Source organism: Piliocolobus tephrosceles, chromosome 1 (assembly GCF_002776525.5).
Source record: "Piliocolobus tephrosceles isolate RC106 chromosome 1, ASM277652v3, whole genome shotgun sequence".
Lineage (NCBI taxonomy): Eukaryota > Metazoa > Chordata > Mammalia > Primates > Cercopithecidae > Piliocolobus > Piliocolobus tephrosceles.
This window is the reverse complement of record NC_045434.1, coordinates 71,181,588-71,199,709: the sequence shown is the minus strand read 5'-3', so window position 1 is coordinate 71,199,709 and position 18,122 is coordinate 71,181,588. Positions and strand designations below refer to the sequence as shown.

General features: G+C 40.6%; 1 protein-coding gene across 1 annotated transcript in view; it reads left to right on the top strand.

The window, feature by feature from the left end:
- PTPN14 (protein tyrosine phosphatase non-receptor type 14) overlaps positions 1–18,122 on the top strand; it is a 205,817-nt gene that overhangs the window by 135,775 nt on the left and 51,920 nt on the right. Inside the window, exons 4-7 of the mRNA XM_023203744.2 lie at positions 2,933–3,030; positions 6,168–6,235; positions 15,561–15,631; positions 16,713–16,800. Of these exons, the coding sequence (XP_023059512.1) occupies positions 2,933–3,030; positions 6,168–6,235; positions 15,561–15,631; positions 16,713–16,800 (325 nt within the window). The remainder of the gene's footprint in view (positions 1–2,932; positions 3,031–6,167; positions 6,236–15,560; positions 15,632–16,712; positions 16,801–18,122) is intronic.

Here is an 18,122-nt window from a genome sequence, read left to right as displayed (position 1 = left end):
AAAAAAAAAAAAAAAAAAAAAAAAATGGTTTTAGCCATTCATCTCTAAATGTTGAAGATATTGTTATGGGGTATAATTTGGAAGGAGTCCTTTGATACTGCTGTCAAAAGTACTGACGGCTCTGTTGATTTGACCCAATAGGGCATTTTTTCAAACTTAATTTTTCAAACTCCTAGGGGAGGAAGTAACTTGGAAAAGTCACTTATTTTCTTACCATCGGATGGGGAGATTCCAGATAGATGAGGCCCCCAGAGACTAGGTCATAGCATGTTCGTTCCCAGTAGTCATATGTAATAACACTTATTATTAGGACACCTTTTTAATTTTACCCCGAGAAATCTGTATTTAATAAAAAGTTAATCTTTAAAAACAAAATTTAAAAATTTAAAAATATAAAAGTTTATCTTTATTCAAGAAGCATAATTATGTTCACTAGTTCTTAGAGGAAGAGCAGAATCCTAACCTAAAACCATTCATTGGGCCTCAGGAGTCAGATGGACTATTTCCAGGTCTCTGAATATGAAAAATATTACAAAGTTTTCCTTGTGAACTTGGATTTTCAAAGAGGATCTCTTTGGAAAGTTGGCAAATACTTACTTTCCTGGCATGAAAATTGTTTTTTTTTTGTTTTTTTTCCCTTTTCCTCTCCACCCAAAACTGTGACAGGGTGGAGTATACTTCCATGAAATTGCATGTTTCCAAAATAGAATTCACTGTTATATTTTACTACTGTTATAATTGAATCACTAATGAGAAATAAGCAAAGAGCAGGCATTCTAGAAATAGAATTTCAACTCCTGTTGTCAAATTTAGTCACCATGTTCGATAGAATTATCATATTTTATAAAACTGCCTTTTGTGCAAAATTGTACCAGCCAAACAATTTCCAAAGTGGTTTGAATTTCATTCTCATTTCTGTAGTCTTACATAGTAATACCCACAATCTCGTGGTAATAGCACTGTATCATTGCTGCTGTTTAGATTCTCTCCTAGTTTGGATGGCTTCCAGGAGAGAGCCCTGCTTTCCTCAGCTCCTTATTTTTATATTCCAGCAAAATCCTACATCCAACCTACATGATTAGAAACGTTCCTGGTGTTCCTTGCTAGTGGATTGTGAGTCACTGTTTCCTAGGATAGAATGGATCTGTAACAGAACTTGCTGACAAATGATAGAAGTGATAGCTGTAGATGAAAGTTGGAAGCAGCAGATTTTTAAAAACTAGAGCTATTGTTTTGGTGGCAGATTAATTGGTTACTGGTGTACTTCCAAAGGTATTCTTTAGTAAATTATCTTAGCTGATGATTTTCACCTCCAAGGTGACAGGTAACAAAGCTCTACCTCTAGCAGATAATGCCAGGATAATACCTTTTCAGACGTTTTACTCCTTGGTTCTTAATCACTGAACCCTTAGATAGTACACTAGAAAAAAACATGGTCACAGTGGTCAAAAAGATATATGCATCCTTGTAAGGCAGAGACTGTTTTAGCACTCTCCAAGATACTCCTCAGCATCTAGCAGACTTACGCCCATAGAAAGTGCATGATAGCTATGGGTTAAAATATCTGTTTGGCTTCCTGGCTTGGAGAGCAGCAAATAAGTCAAAACCACTCCAGAAAGATGAGAAGGAATGAGTGGCATGAGGGTGAGATTCAAACATTTTATAATTAGTAGGAATTGGTGAAATTTACCATTCTTTCCTACTTTGAGATTTTGCTTTTTGTTTGGCTTTGTGATTTTTTCTAGCCCATAATTAGGTTTGACTAAAAAGGATTTTTAAGAAAGTCCCAGTGTTTGCCCTTCTGATTTGAGTATAGGTTTTTCCCACCAAAGAGTGGTGTGGTTGTCTTTATTCTGTTCAGTACACCCAAGAGGAGAGAAGAAGTGTGGGACTCTACTGGAGTGTGCACAGAGCCCAGTTCCTTCCCTCAAACAGGCATTGGATTGACTTATGTCTAATGATACCTACGACATCATCATGGGAGAGCCAGCAGTAATTAGCTCTCAGTGCCGATTGCCTCTCTCCAGGAAAGCTGGGCTTTGGTTCACTTCTGGGTTCCCTTGATTGAGATGCCAAAGTGAAGTTAAAATACAGAGTTATAGTTACCAGGAGCAAAAGTGTTGTTAGCATTTACCAGGAATTAATGCTAGAAAAGTGTGATTGTTGCAGTTGTGTCTATGTGTTGAGAGTATGGTCAAAGGAAGTGGAGTCCTAGGAAATAAACGTCTTGAGTGAGAAGTTTTCTAAATGTTTTAGGTAATTCTAAGAGTGCTGTTTTATTGGTAGGGAAACAGTACACTGTGTTAGCTCCTGAGGGCATTTGTCTAGTCTGAGACTTGATGTGTTTGGGCATGATTCTGTCCATCTGTACTGTGCTGGTTTGAGAATTTACTTCAGTTTGGAAAGTTGCATCAGATTAGATTTTTCTGATTCACAGATGTGTAAGGTCAAAACTGTATATGATTTTTTAGTGGAAGTACAAATTATGTGGCCTCTTTGTGATCTGCCTTACCTAACTTTTGAGTTTGAAAGGTGATGTGTTTCTAGAATGCACTCAGGAACGCACACTGTTGAATGTAACTTTGGCAGTTGTGTTGTCGTGGATCTCCAGGTGTGCAAAAGCATTTTCATTCTTGGACTCTGTTATGAAGACCTGGTCCTTATCAGTAGTTTATCCTGCTGGCCTGCAAATAAGTGATGTGATGAGAATCCTCTCAAGCTCAGAATGAACAGGATGTGGCACCTGCTACATCAAACAAAGATAAACACAGGCAGAGGTCACTTTCCATCTTTTATAGAAATGGCCTTTATCAGCATCACGGGCATATCCTGCTGTGTACACAAGGTTTTACATCTAGAGGCATCTATGTTGTGGGAATATATTCCAAGTATGTGTTTTTAAGGTTGTTTGTTCCTCTCTTCCCATGAACAGATATCAGTATTATCTGCAAGTCAAAAAAGATGTGCTTGAAGGGCGATTACGATGTACATTGGACCAGGTGATTCGGCTAGCCGGCCTAGCTGTGCAAGGTAAGACATAGTTTGAGCAGCATGTGAAATTCCATTTTCTGTTTGATCATGGTGTTACCGTCCTCTCAGAGTGAGAAGTTAGATTTACTTAAATGATCCCTTAGTAATGCTCCCTTTTTATTTCAAGTTATCTTACGTGAAAAATGCAAAGTTAGTGATTTTTGGTGGCTGGGTGGTAGATTTCTCAAAGCTGTTTGCAAACTGCTCATGCTTGTGTAATTACAGTTTTATTTGAGGAAATAGCAGCTTTTATTCTGCCTTTAATTAAGGCTACATTTCAGGGTTTGTGGAGCATTTTCTCAGAATTATTCCAAGGCACAATGTGGTCATATTCTGTGGCTTGATACTGCAAAGGTGTTACTATCACAACTTCTTGGAGTGTGATAGCTTTAAGCATTATGGTATAATGTATTCTAATGCCGTTAAAAAGATAAATTTAAAATCCATGGTTGTAACATGAAACAACAAATGTATACTGGACTGAGTTTATCTTTCAACACATCCCATATAGGTTTATATTACATAGCTCTCTTTTGCCTTTTCTAAATTGTTATGTGTGGAAGTTTATATGTATATTTTATACATTATGGTTTATTGAGTGGTGGCTTAACCACCTTTGGTCATATTGAAAGCAAGATAGGCTGGTGTGGTGGCTCACGCCTGTAATCCCAGCACTTTGGGAGGTTGAGGTGGGCGAATCACTGAAGGTCAGGAGTTTGAGACCAGCCTGGCCAACATGGTAAAACCTTGTCTCTAATAAAAATACAAAAATTAGCCAAGCATGGTGACACATGCCTGTAATCCCAGCTACTCAGGAGGCTGGAGCACGAGAATCTCTTGAACCTGGGAGGTGGAGGTTACAGTGAGCTGAGATCACACCGCCCCACACTCCAGCCTAGGTGACAAAGCTAGACTCTGTCTCAAAAAGTAAAAATTTAAAAAAATTTTTTTTAAAAAAAGCAAGAAGATGGTAATATAGTTTTTGAAAAGAAACTTTTCCTTTTAGTCATTTTCTTGAAAACCAGGTTCTCTGCAAGTGTGAGCCAGCCAGCAGCTGGGTCCTTGCTGCATGGACTGTTGTTTTAGAAGGTGTAAACTGACTTCCCATCCCAGACATTGGACTGAATTGAATCATCTCAGATCTAAATGTCTGAAGAGGCAACCCTTCTCCTGACCTCTTTCATTCTGAAGTATTAACAACTTAACAATTTCTGTTAGAAGTACAATTTCTATACCGTTAGCTTCTGTTGTAATTCTGTGGATGGAAACAGGCAAAATCTGATGTATCACCTCGGTCTGCTTAAAGACTGGAGGGGAAGAAACAATGGCCAGTTATGATAGAGAAATCAGAGGTAGCATTGTTGAAATAATGGGGAAGATCAATATGTCCCTCATTGTCAAATTGGGTCTTTTTCCTTTTAAAACACTTCGTTGGGCCAGGTGTGGTGGCTCATGCCTGTAATCCTAGCACTTTAGGAGGCCAAGGCGAGAGGATTACTTGAAACCAGGAGTTTGAAACCACCCTAGGCAGCAAAACGAGACCATGTCTCTACGAAAGATGTAAAAATAAAAAATTAGCCCAGCATGGTGGTGTGCACCTGTAGTCCCAGCTACTCAGGAGGCTGAGGTGGGAGGATCGCCTGAGTCCAGGAGCTTGAGGCTGCAGAGGGCTATGATCAGTTCACTGCACCCCAGCCCGGATGACAAAGCAAGACCCTGTCTCTAAAACATACATACATACATACATACATACATACATACATAAATAGCTTTGTTTGTTTACTGCATGTACTCTTTCCTCTCACTACTTAGTCATCAGGCTTATTATGGGCATCCTGGATACTGGAGGATCCTTGAGGAATTTGGTAAACTTCCTCTGGATTCCCTTTTCATTGGGTCCTTGAAGCTAGCTGTTCAGTCTGATGAAAGGTCCTCTAATCCTTTGCAAATAACTTTTTTTTGAGAATGCTTATTGGGTTTTTAGAAAGATACATCAACAGAAATAGAAGTTGTGGTGGAATGTGATAACATTCTTGCTATTCTTGAATGCTGCACCTAATTGGTAATTTGTTACATGCTGAGTTTGTAGGTTGATGTTTATTTTTTACCTTCTCAGCAACTTCTCAGCATTGGTGCATGGTGTGTGTATCCTCTCATCCTATATCTCTTGTTACCTTAAAGATACCTGGATCCATTTCTATCTGATGCTAAATATTTTACATGAAATTAAAATTTCATGCAGGTTTAGTTCTTAGAAGAGCAAGCAAGATAAGAAGACATTTATATATTTCATTTTGCATGTGCTCAAACTGTACCATGGTAACATGAAAACAGGGAAAACAATTTTTGGCATCTTGTAACATGTGAAGTTATTTAGGAGGTAGAAAGATATTTGAGGTTGCTTGCCAAGGGTGTTTTACAGTGGGAATTTCCAGCTGCATATATATGAAAAGATACAGATGGGTTCTTTAGTACTCCAGATTAACCTTGAGTTAAAAAAGTCCCCTTGGCAGATATTCTTTTTTTTTTTTTTGAGACGGAGTCTCGCTCTGTCGCCCAGGCTGGAGTGCAGTGGCGAGATCTCAGCTCACTGCAAGCTCCGCCTCCCAGGTTCACACCATTCTCCTGCCTTAGCTTCCTGAGTAGCTGGAACTACAGGTGCCCGCCACCTTGCCCGGCTAGTTTTTTGTGTTTATTAGTAGAGACGGGGTTTCACCGTTTTAGCTAGGATGGTCTCGATCTCCTGACCTCGTGATCCACCCGTCTCGGCCTCCCAAAGTGCTGGGATTACAGGCTTGAGCCACCGCGCCCGGCCCAATATTCTTAAGATACAAATTGATGCATATTTAACAAACAGATAAATATAGGTTTGTTTAAATTTTTTTAAGTGGCCTTTAGGAATTGTTTTCAAATTTCTTCATTATTTCTAAAAAATCATGTAGTGATGCTTACGTGCTGATATTTACCATACTGTTAGATAAAAGTAACTACGTCAAACATACCTTGGCACTATTTTTATTTAATAATAGTGAGAAATAGGATGAAATGTGAAGAATAATGTGATGAGTTTGCCCTATTTTATGCCATCTTTAATTTCTTATAATAAATACTGCCCTTCCACCTTCTTTTCTTCTCAGCTGATTTTGGAGACTATAATCAGTTTGATTCTCAAGATTTCCTCAGAGAGTATGTGCTGTTTCCTATGGTAAGTATAATTTCATTTTTCTTAATTTTCTACCTTCTTTGGACATTTAGTTCTTTCCTTTGAAAATTTCAGGATTTTACATACGCATATTCCCTGGGGAAAAAGTCGATGCATTTATAAAGTAGGGGCAAGTTTTATAAAACACAGTGAGAAGGTAAAAATGCCTCCTTCTGCCTCAAGACACTTCCCTCATTTATTTTTCAGATAGTTTCTTATTAGTATGTAAAAATGCTACTGATTTTTCTATGCTGATTTTGTAACCTGAAACTGTACTAAATTTGTTTCTCAGTTCTATCAGTTTTTTTGTGGAATATTTAGGATTTTCTACATATAAGATCATGTCATCATCAAGCATAATTTTACTTCTTCCTTTCTTATTTGGCTGTTTTTTATTTCTCTTGCCCAATTGCTTGGCTAGGACTTCCAGTACTATGTTTAATACAAGTAGTGAGAGTTGACAGAAAACAATCCCGTTTACAATGATATTAAAAAACCAAAAACCAAAAACCTAGGAGTAAATTTAACGGAGAAGGTGAAAATTCTGTATGCTGGAAACTATAAAACATTGATGAAAGAAATTTAAGATGACACAAATGGAAAGATACCCCATCTTCATGGATTGGAAGAATCAATATTGTTAAAATGTCTGCCAAAAGTAATCTACAAATTAATGCAATCCCTATCAAAATTCCAACATCATTCTCCATGGAAATAGAAAACAATCCTAAAATTCATATGGAATCACCAGAGACCCCAATTAGCCCAACTAATTTTGAGCAAAAGAAGTAAGCAGGAGATACCACACTACCTTGTTTCAAACTATATTTCAAAGCTGTAGTAATTAAAACAATGTGAGACTAGCAAAAAAATAGACACAATGACCAATGGAACAGGATAGAATGCCCAGAAGTAAATCACACACATCTATAACCAATAGATTTTTCAACAGAGGAGCTGAGAACACACTGGTGAAAGGGCAGTATCTTCAGCAACTGGTGCTGGGAAAACTGGCCATCTACATGCAGAGGATTGAATTTGGATCCTTATCTCACCCTTTGTACAAAAATCAATTCAAAATGTATTAAAGACTTAAATGTGGCCAGGCACAGTGGCTCACGCCCATAATCTCAGCACTTTGGGAGGCCTAGGCGGCCAGATCACAAGGTTGAGAGATGGATGCCATCCTGGCCAACATGGTGGAACCCTGTCTCTCCTAAAAATACAAAAATTAGCTGGGCATGGTGACACACGCCTCTAGTCGCAGCTACTCAGGAGGCTGAGGCAGGAGAATCGCTGGAACCCAGGAGGCGGAGGTTGCAGTGAGCTGAGATTGTGCCACTGCACTCCAGCCTGGTGACAAAGCAAGACTTTATCTAACAAAAAAAAAAAAAAAAAAGAAAAAGACTTAAATGCAAGACCTGAAATTATAAAACACTAGAAGAAAACATGGGGGAAAAGCTATGTGACATTGGTCTGGGCAGTGATTTCTTGCATATGACCCCCAAAACATAGGCAACAAAAGTAAAAACAGATAAATGAGATTGCATCAAACTAAAAAGCTTCTGTACAACAAAGGAAACAACAGAGATAAAGAGACAACCCCCACATTGAAAGAAAATATTTGCAAAATTATACATCAGATAAGGGCTCAAACTATATAAGGAACTCAAACTACTCAACAAGGAAATAAATAGCCCTATTAAAAAATGGTCAAGGGACCTGAATAGACATTTCTCAAAGGAAATATACAGAAGGCTGACAGACACATGAAAAATGCCCAGTATCACTAATCATCAGGGAAATGCAAATTAAAACCACAATGAAATACAACCTCACATCTGTTAGATTGGCTGTTATCAAAAAGATGGACAATAACAAGTGTTACTGAGCATGAGGAGTAAAGTTATTGAGCGTGAGGAGTAAAGTCTTACTGAGCATGAGGAGTATTGAGCATGAAGGGTAAAAGATAACAAGTGTTACTGAACATGAGGAGTAAAAGAGGTATAACTTCCAGCCATTTTGCAAAACAGTTTAGAGGTTCCTTGAAAAATTAAAAATAGAACTACCATATAATCCAGCAGTCTCACTTCTGGGTATATATCTAAAGAAAATGAAATGGTATGTCAAAGAGATGTCTACACTCCCATGATCATTGCCACATTATTCGTAATAGCCAAGATATGGAAACAGCGTAAGTTCTCACCAGCAGATCAATGGGTAAAAATGTGATGTATACACACAATGGAATACTATTTGGCCTTAGAACAGAATTTTGTCATTTGCCATAAGATGGATGAGTGTAGAGTACATTATGCTAAGTGAAAAAACCAGGCACAGAAAGACAAATACTGCCCAATCTCACTTGTATGTGGAATCAAAAAAAGTTGAACTCATAGATGTAGAGAGTGGAATGGTGGTTACCAAAGCTGAGTGTTGGGTGGAAGGAGGAAATGTTGATCAAAGGGTACAAAGTTAGGAATAAGTTCTGGTGATGTATTGCACAGCAAGGTGACTATCGTTGATAATAATGTGTATTTCAAAATTGCTAAAAGAGTAGGTTTTAAATGTTCTCACCACAAAGAAATGATAATTATAAGAGATGATGGATATGTTAATTAGACTAACTTGCCTATTCCACAATATATAAATGGGTCACAACATCACATTGTACTGTAAATAGATGCAATTATTATTTGTCAATAGAATTAAAGTTTTGTTTTGTTTTAACAAAAAAGACACTTCCCTGCTTTGCTTCTCTCTCTCCCTCATTTACTCTCTACCCTCTGGCATGCTGGCTCTTTTTTTGTCTGAACGTACTGAGCTTCTGCTCACCCCAGAGCCTTTGTATGTGGGTTTCCTCTGCCTGGAATGCCCTGCTCCAGATCTTTATGACATTCAGGTCTCAATTCAAATATTACCTCCCAGAGAGCTCTTTCTTTCCTTGACCACCTGTCTCATACACCCTCACCATCCTTCCTGTTAAATCAGTTTTCGTATGTGTACTTCTGTATCTGACATTATTCATTCTTATGTGTGTACATAGGTATGTATTTATTATTGTCAGCTAGATGGTCAGTTCTATGGTCGTTAAACAGGGACTCTGTCTTGTTCACTGTCATCTGGCACACAGCCTGTGCTCATAAAAATTTTAGAATGAGACCGGGTGCGGTGGGTCACGCCTGTAATCCCAGTACTTTGGGAGGCCAAGGCGGGTGGATCATGAGGTCAGGAGATCAAGACCATCCTGGCTAACACGGTGAAACCCTGTCTCTACTAAAAATACAAAAAAAAGAAATTAGCTGGGTGTGGTGGCATGCACCTGTAGTCCCAACTACTCAGAAGGCTGAGGCAGGAGAATCGCTTGAACCCGGGAGGTGGAGGTTGCAGTGAGCGAAGATCACACCACTGCATTCCAGCCTGGGCGACAGAACAAGACTCCGACGCAAAAAATAAAAAATAAAATAAAATAAAATGAATCAATAAAGTAAAATGCCCATTCCTGGGTTGAAGTAAAGGTAGACTAGATTTTAACCCCTGGGGAATTTTTGTTGGTTGGTTGGTTGGTTGGTAGCTTCAGAGTAAAAGAGAAGAGTGTTAATGAGGAGGGATTAAAACATTTTGAGCTGAGTGTGGTGGCTCAAGCCTGTAATCCCAGCACTTTGGGAGGCCGAGGCGGGTGGATCACGAGGTCAGGAGATCAAGACCATCTTGGCTAACACAGTGAAACCCCGTCTCTACTAAAAATACAAAAAATATTAGCCGGGCGTGGTGGTGGGTGCCTGTAGTCCCAGCTAATGGGGAGGCCGAGGCAGGAGAATGGCGTGAACCTGGGAGGCGCGGCGGAGCTTGCAGTGAGCTGAGATCATGCCACTGCACTCCAGCCTGGGCGACAGAGCAAGACTCCGTCTCAGAAAAAAAAAAAAAAAAAAAAAAAATTGAAAGCCATTTTAGGGAACAGCTATAACCAATCAACATTCTGGCTCTGGTTTCAGAAATCATGATTATTCACTACTTATTTTTTTGGTCAACTCTTTCACCCCAAGCACTGACCTGGGTGACTAACACCCAGGGGATGAAATTATATAAGAAATGGTGCTTGTTTTCAAGGAGACTACAGTGTGGTTGGTTAAATAGGAAGTTTGCAAAATCAGAATAAAAAGCCAAGTGTGATAAAGTGTGTGATAAATTTTATGTGGGAAGAGGTCTCATGCCCTTGGGGGATTAGGGAAGGCTGAAAGACCAATGGCCTGTGAGCTATTAGGCAAAGAGGTAGGGAGCAAGGAATGATTTAGACAGAGAAGGAGCAGAGGCAGTGTGGCCTGGGTGTTCAGAAAGCATCCACTGGCTGGTTTGACTGTAGCTACTGGAGGGGAGTTGTGGCAGATGAGACTGGAAACTTCTGAGGAGTTAGAATGCATGGACACCTTTGAGTTCTGCAGACCCCACACTTTGAGAACTGCTGGATTTGAGCTGGTCAGCTGGGAATCTGTTTTAGTGTTCTGGGCAAAGGATATAATTTAGGTGTTAGTGAAAGAAAAACAAGAAAGCAAAGCAAGGGATATTTTGAAGTAAAATAGGCAAAATCTGGCAACTTATCAGTGATGGCATATGGGAGAAATTGGAGTGTCTGGTGACAAAGGTTTTAGGTTTTGAGAGAGTAGGATAGGTAAGTCTGGAATTATTCATATTAGTGCATGAGGTCAGTCTAAATTGGTCCAAAGCTAACTTTGTTCTTAATGGTTAGGGAATATTGCACATCTCTAACTTTTCATGAATAACTCCATTCTTTTTTTTTTTTTTGAGATGGAGTTTCACCCTTGTTGCCCAGGCTGGAATGTAATGGCACCATCTCAGCTCACTGCAACCTCCGCCTCCTGCCTCGGCCTCCCGAGTAGCTGGGATTACAGATGGGCGCCACCATGCCCAGCTAATTTTTTGTATTTTTAGTAGAGATGGGGTTTTACCATGTTGGCCAGGCTGGTCTTGAATTCCTAACCTCAGGCGATCCACCCGCCTCGGCCTCCCAGAGTGCTGGGATTACCGGCATGAGCCACTGTGTCCAGCCTCCATTCTTACTTTATTTCCCTCCAAGTAAACAGTGGTAATATCTGCTGTGCCTGCTGTTTTCATACCTTGTTAATTCTACTCATTAAATGAAACTCCAAAGAGATTAACATATTACTTAGCAGAGAAGTTCTTCATAGGTCTTAATGTCAGTATGCTTGAGTCAACATTTCTAATGTCTCAGAAGCTCATCCCAAAAGTCAGGGTGTTTCCCAATGTGCTTGGTGGGAGGAAAGTGAGGCTCAAACTTAGAATTTTAGAGTGTGTACATTTTTGCGTCAAATGGAGTAGTTGGTAATGGAGGGTTGATAATTTCCCACATTTTATTCACCTTACTCTCATTAAAGGCCTTTATTACATTGCCTTTAGGAAGCAACCTCAGAATTTTCAAAGGTGATTACCGGCATGATATTTTATGAGTTTGTAGATGGTAAAATGCTCTGACAGGTTAAAGTGCTATGAAGTAGTAAAGGAGTTATTTTGTACATCATACCTCTTTCAGAATAAGACTGTGTTTCCACTGAACACTAGGCAAATCAGATATGTGAACAGCATAGACTTCATAATCTTGTCACTGGACAGACAAATGTTGACATTGTTATTCTTGGATCTAAAATGGCTCTTTTCAGGGTGGTAGCCACTAACCATGTGTGGATATTTACATTCAAATTTAAAGTAATGCAAGTTAAATAAAATTAAAAATTTAGTTGCTTGATTGCATTGACTACAATTTTTTTTTTTTTTTTTGAGACAGTCTTACTCTGTCACCCAGGCTGGAGTGCAGTGGCGCAATCTCAGGTCACTGCAACCTCCGCCTCTCAGATTCGAGCAGTTCTCCTGCCTCAGCCTCCTAAGTCCCTCCTGTGACAACAGGCATGTGCTACCACGCTTAGCTAATTTTTGTATTTTTAGTAGAGATGGGGTTTCGCCATGTTGGCTAGGCTGGTCTTGAACTCCTGGCCTCAAGTGATCCGCGCCCCTTGGCCTCCCAAAGTGCTGGGATTACAGGCTGAGTCACTGCAACGGCCTTGGCTACATTTTTAGTGCACCGTAGCTGCATATGTCTAGAGGCTACTATATTGGAAAGCTCAGATATGGAACATGTTCATCATCCCAAAAAGTCCTGTTGGACACTGAAGGTGTTGTGGCAGAAGCCTTGTCTGAGTTGTGAATATTTCTAGACTTTAGTTATCAGCTGTCCACTTTTAGCCCCTACCCCTGCCCCATTGTATCCTGGGTGCACTGTGGCCTGTGGCTGGCAATTTCATGGCACCTTTGCTGAGCAGTGCTGTGACCCTATCCTAGCTGTGCCCTTTATTGGCTGCATGACTTTGGGTAAGTTATTTAACCTTTCCAAGCCTCAGTTTTCTCATCTAAAAATGAGAATAACAAATCTAATTTCGTTGTGAGCATTAAAGGACATAATATATGTGAAATACCTAATATGAAATACATAATACAAGTTGCACGTGGTAAATTCTCAGTAACTGTTTATTTAGTTGTCATATTATTATTGTTATTAGCACTGTTATTCTGTCTCTTTGTCTTGCAAATATAAGGCCTTTGAAGGGTGTGCTTTCCAGGTAACATCACTCTATGCTTTTTTTTTTTTTTTTTTTTTTTTTTGTTATGTAAGCAGACAGAGCACAGGCAGAAGGTAAAGTGTTAATCAGCTCTGTGTAATTAAACTTTTGTTTGACAATATGAAATTTACATGTTGCATAGTGAGTTCAGTTCAAGAAGCATGTATTGATCACTTACTATATATTTAGCCCTTATAAGCTGTCATTGCACAGAAGCCCTATGATAGGCCCCTTAAGTGATATGAAGAAGAATTGCTGCCCTTGAGGAGCCTATACTCTCATAGAGGGTGGGAGACAAGGATCAAGGATAAGACGAGTATACACATAACCGTGTAAGAAATGCAGTGGGCAGAATACGAGAAGAGACACACACAAGGGGAAGAGGTAGGTCAAAAGGCGAAAATGCTTTCGTCCAGCTGGGGAGAGAGGAGAGCCCTATTGAGGGAAGTGGTAGCTGAGACAGAACCTAAGGATGATGTGGCATTTCACACTGCGTGATGTGACGGGATGGTTCTCCCAGGGAGGATGAGCAGGTAAAAGCCCATCCCTTCCGAATGGAAATGTAAAAGCAGTGTGTGTTAGAAGAGGCGTTGGCCTGGGACTTGACCTCTTGGGCAAGGAGGTCTGGAAGGGGAAGCTGAATCACATTGAAGAATGGTCTGCATGCCAGGCCCAGCTATTGACCTTGCTGAGTAGGCCGGGGGTAGTCTTAGAAGGGTGTAAACTTTCTGCTTGGTTCCACTGGAACTTTCAAAGAGAATGCATTCCTTTGGTGGGGGAGGGAAGATAGGATGAATGGCTGTGTTTGATCTTATAATGTAACCGAATTTGTTAAATGGCATTTCTTCAGTAGAGAAAAGAACAAAGTCAAGTACACAGGGCGCTCCACAGGTGTGTGGCTGTGTACAGGCATGCGCTCTGCCATTTTTCATTCCCACAGGGCCACGCTCACACTCTCCCTGGCGGGGCACATACCTCAGGGAGGCCCCAGGTGCAGATGGAGGCGGTTAAGTTGAGAACAATAGCAGAAGGGGTACCTCTGGGCTTCTTCTTTTTTAAAAGTAGGAAACAGAGATTTAATGGAACACTTTTTGATCTTCACTTTATTCTGTTGCCACATGCCCTTCGTTAGCTTTTCAAAATTAATGGGGTTTTTACTCAATACCTAGATGCACACACATAGCTAACTTTCTAAGTCTTGTGGTATCCTTGTTACTCCACAAGATGAAACTAAAAATGTTGAGCTTATTTCTTATCATGAACTTGAGTCATTTCAATGGATGGCTAAACGGGAAACTGCAAATTAATCAGTTACGTGAAAAGTAAGAGCTGCCATAATTCCCTGTCTGCTCTAAAGTTTCTCATGAACTCTAGAATCAGCAGGACATGCAGAGCTATGGAATTTTTAGCATATAATTATGCCCTTGCTTTCCAGTTTTAAAATATATTGATTTTTCACATTTTAATGATTTGAGATGGGATTTTTTCACAGTTTTGAGGTGTACACTTTTAGGGGTAGTGTTTTCATCCGTGAAAAGTTAAATTGGAGATGAAATCTTTATATAAATGGCATTTTATAATCAAGGGAATGGGGCATTTGGTATGATTTCTGCCAAAATATCAGTCCCTACCTCCCTTCCTAGTAGGATGAGCTTCAGGTATCCACATCAGGGTGTAGCTCAGACTTCCTTCTGACATCCCCTCTGAAGCTCACAGGAAAACGGTGCCCGTCTGTGCCTCTCTTGGTGCTTACTAGCCTGGAATATGTGGGATCTGCTGCCCAGGAAAGCTAGAAGCAGCTGGCTTGGGACTTGAGCCCCAGGCCACCACAGGCAGGCATGAGACAAACTCTAGAATCTCTGCCTCTATCAACTTCTCAAGAATGAATTGCTTTGGTCTGCTCATTTTGGATTATTCCTCTTGATTCCGTCTCACCATCCTAAGCAGTGCTTCCCTGGCCAGTGTTTAGCAAGCCCATTTCCATGATGTCAATCCTCCCACCGTGGTGTTTCGGAAGGGGAGTTGGGAAAAGATGTGTGTAATCGGTTCTTCTGAGCCCACAGTAGTCAGCACATCACAGGTTTCAGGGACCTGGGCTTCAGCTGACTAGTGAGCTCCACACCTGTTGCCTTACAGAGCTCTCTGGAGATGTTTTAGCCATCATGGCTTCCTCTGCCCCTATGACCATCAAGTAACATCAGAATGAGCCTACTCTGCCTTCAGTGGTTTTGAATTCATTTCCTGGTATACAGAAAGGCCTGGCACAGTCCCTTTCTAGGCTCAACTTTTGAAGGGATGATGGCTTGGGGACTCATTGGCCTATACCCCAAGCATTAGAAATATGTAAGCACATGCAAAGCATTTTTTATAAATGTACATCTGAGAAGCAGGCGGATAGAGAAGAATGAATGAAAAGAGCTATTTCCCGGCACCACAGAACTTAGGGGGCAACCCAAAATATACCTGGAAATAACCTGTTATAATGGAGAGCCATGTTATAACAGTAGAAATCATAACTCAGTTCTAAAAATTACAACCTTTAATTCTACAGCAGTAAAGGAGATATGGAGGAAATGTGACTAATCAGGAGCATCTGAGGAAGGGAACTCTTAAGGTTTGCCTCAAAATAGCAAATGCCCACACCATCGTGTGACCTTAAGCACTTTCTATTCTTATAGGATTTGGCCCTGGAAGAGGCTGTTCTGGAGGAGCTGACCCAGAAGGTAGCCCAAGAACACAAAGCCCACAGGTAAGGCAGGCAGAGGGTAAGGGGCTGCCTGCACAACAGATGTTTACTGCCTGTGGGGCAGGAGGCATCCATCTCCCTATCAGCAACTCTGGGCTTGAGTCAACACACTTGTATTTCTTCCACCACGTGACTCAGCTCTGTACTTCCGTTCTGAAAAGGTGAATGTGGACTTGAAAACTGCTCGGTTCCTTCCCTCACTCCGTCCCTCCCTCCCTCCCTCCTTCCCTTCCTCAGAGAATCTGGGAAGCCTGTGCTGAGAGAGTGAAGACCTAAAGTGCTGTGTTGAGTGGTAGGCAGGTGAAGGAAAGAAAAAGAGAGAAAGTTTAATTCAAGGAAGCACCAAGAATTTGATATCAAGGCCTATGCAGTGATCCTAAGTTCTCCCATCATGGCTTTTTTTTTTTTGACATTCTCACTATGTCACCCAGACTGGAGTGCAGTGCTGTGATCTTGGTCCATTGCAACCTCCACCTCCAGGGTTCAAGCAATTCTCATGCCTCACACTCTCGAGTAGCTGGGATTACAGGACAGGCTCATGCACCACCACACCCAGCTAATTTTTGTATTTTTAGTGGAAACGGGGTTTCACCATGTGGTCCAGGCTGATCTCGAATGCCTGACCTCAAGTGATCCACCTGCCTCAGCCTCCCAAAATGCTAGGATTATAGGCATGAGCCATGGCCATTTGACTGCCAAAATATTATCCTCATTATAAACTTTTCCTTTTTTTTTTTTTTTTTTTCCATAATGAAGATTTCTCCCAGATGGGAGAAAAATAACTTCTTTTTAAAGTAGGCAATATATTTGAAGGGATGTCTGGAATAATAATTTCATGTTTATAGGGCTGTGGCTCTTAATTAAATACTTTACCTTCCTCTTATTATTCCCTGTTGAGTAAAAGGCTACTGGGAAAGATGTTAATGAATTACTTAGTAATGCACCCTACCCTCACAGTTGGGTAATGATTGCTCTTCCCAGAAACTAGAGCTAAACCACAGCTCTGGAATTTGCCATCAGGAGAGTGGGATCTTCCACTGACTGCCCTTAACCGTTTCTTCCTTCGATGCTATTTTGATTTTAGTGGAATCCTGCCAGCAGAAGCTGAACTGATGTACATCAATGAAGTGGAACGTTTGGATGGATTTGGACAGGAAATCTTCCCTGTAAAGGTAACGTGCTGTGCCCTGTGCTGGCTTTAACCTTCTCTTACCTGTACTGGCATTTGGAAAATCAGTGTTGATAGCAGTGGACCAGAATGACTTGGCCTTCTTTTTACTATGCTGCATTAGTTGACAAGTCCTGTTTATTATAGATAAACAAATGCTTTTCTTAACCAAGACATTTTGAAGTTTGCCATGGTCCTCAGCAGAATAGTTCAATAAGACAGTCCATCTAATTGAGTACCAAGCATCAGCCAATTCGGCACCTTGGAGGTATCAAGGCTGATATTCCAGCCCTATAACAGGACAAGTCAACAGCCAATGTCATGTGAAACATTAATGAAGACTCTAGCCAGTAGTTTTCTTACTCTCTTTTTCTCTTCATTGAGCCAATAGAGGGATAATTGTTTGTGAGGTAGAATGAAATGTTTCCTGTATACAATCATGTTTTATTTCTCCAGCTTTATAGGGCCCTCCATTGTGGGTTCCTAGCCCCTTTGGTGTTTTATGGAAACTATGCCTAGGAAACTGCTACAGCACATCACATCCTTTGCAGCACATCTACCTCCTGAAGTGGGTGTGGTTGGGGGGGGGTCATGGAGCATAGTCATTTACAGAGCTGAGCCCATCATCCAAACTCATTTTCCGCTCTCTGCTGACCAACTTTACAAAAAATGGAGATTGATCAGAAACCTAAAGCAACTGGCACATTTCAGCAATTTGGGAGACGCCTGCAATTTCATCACAAACATTTCACTCCAGACTGGCTCCACTGGCTGTTTTATAAGTGTTCAGTTCCCCCTCTGTTGCACGTTTGCAATTTGCCTTAATGAGAACTGCCCATGTGCATCAAGCAGAATCGAGCAGGGTGGCCGCAGCTTTCAGAAAGGGCTAAATGGCTCTTTTTTAGATTTGTTTAATTTTCTTTTGCTTCTCTAATAGCTGCCCTTCATAGGGTTGTAATCCATTTTCCTTGCAATAATGCCTTATGAAGCCATCTGTATCCCACTTACATTTCTGCAGCCCATATATAGTCATATTTTGGGTCATTGAAAAATCAGAGTAAACTTTTCTCCACTTCTGGAAAACTGACTTCTCAATCCCTGGAAGTTGGAGGTTTTGTTGCGGCAATTTGCTTGTGTTGTTTTTTAATGTGGACTGCGGAAAACAGGGCCAGTTGAGGATATGTTGAAATCTGCTGTGGTTGGTTCTGATGTGCTTTCTAGTATGTTCTTTCTTTAGTGGGACCGACAAGGGTTATAATACCTTCCTCTGAGTTGGAAGATAGGCACTTCTGACTCATTGCCAAGCTCAGGTAACTGAGCTGCACT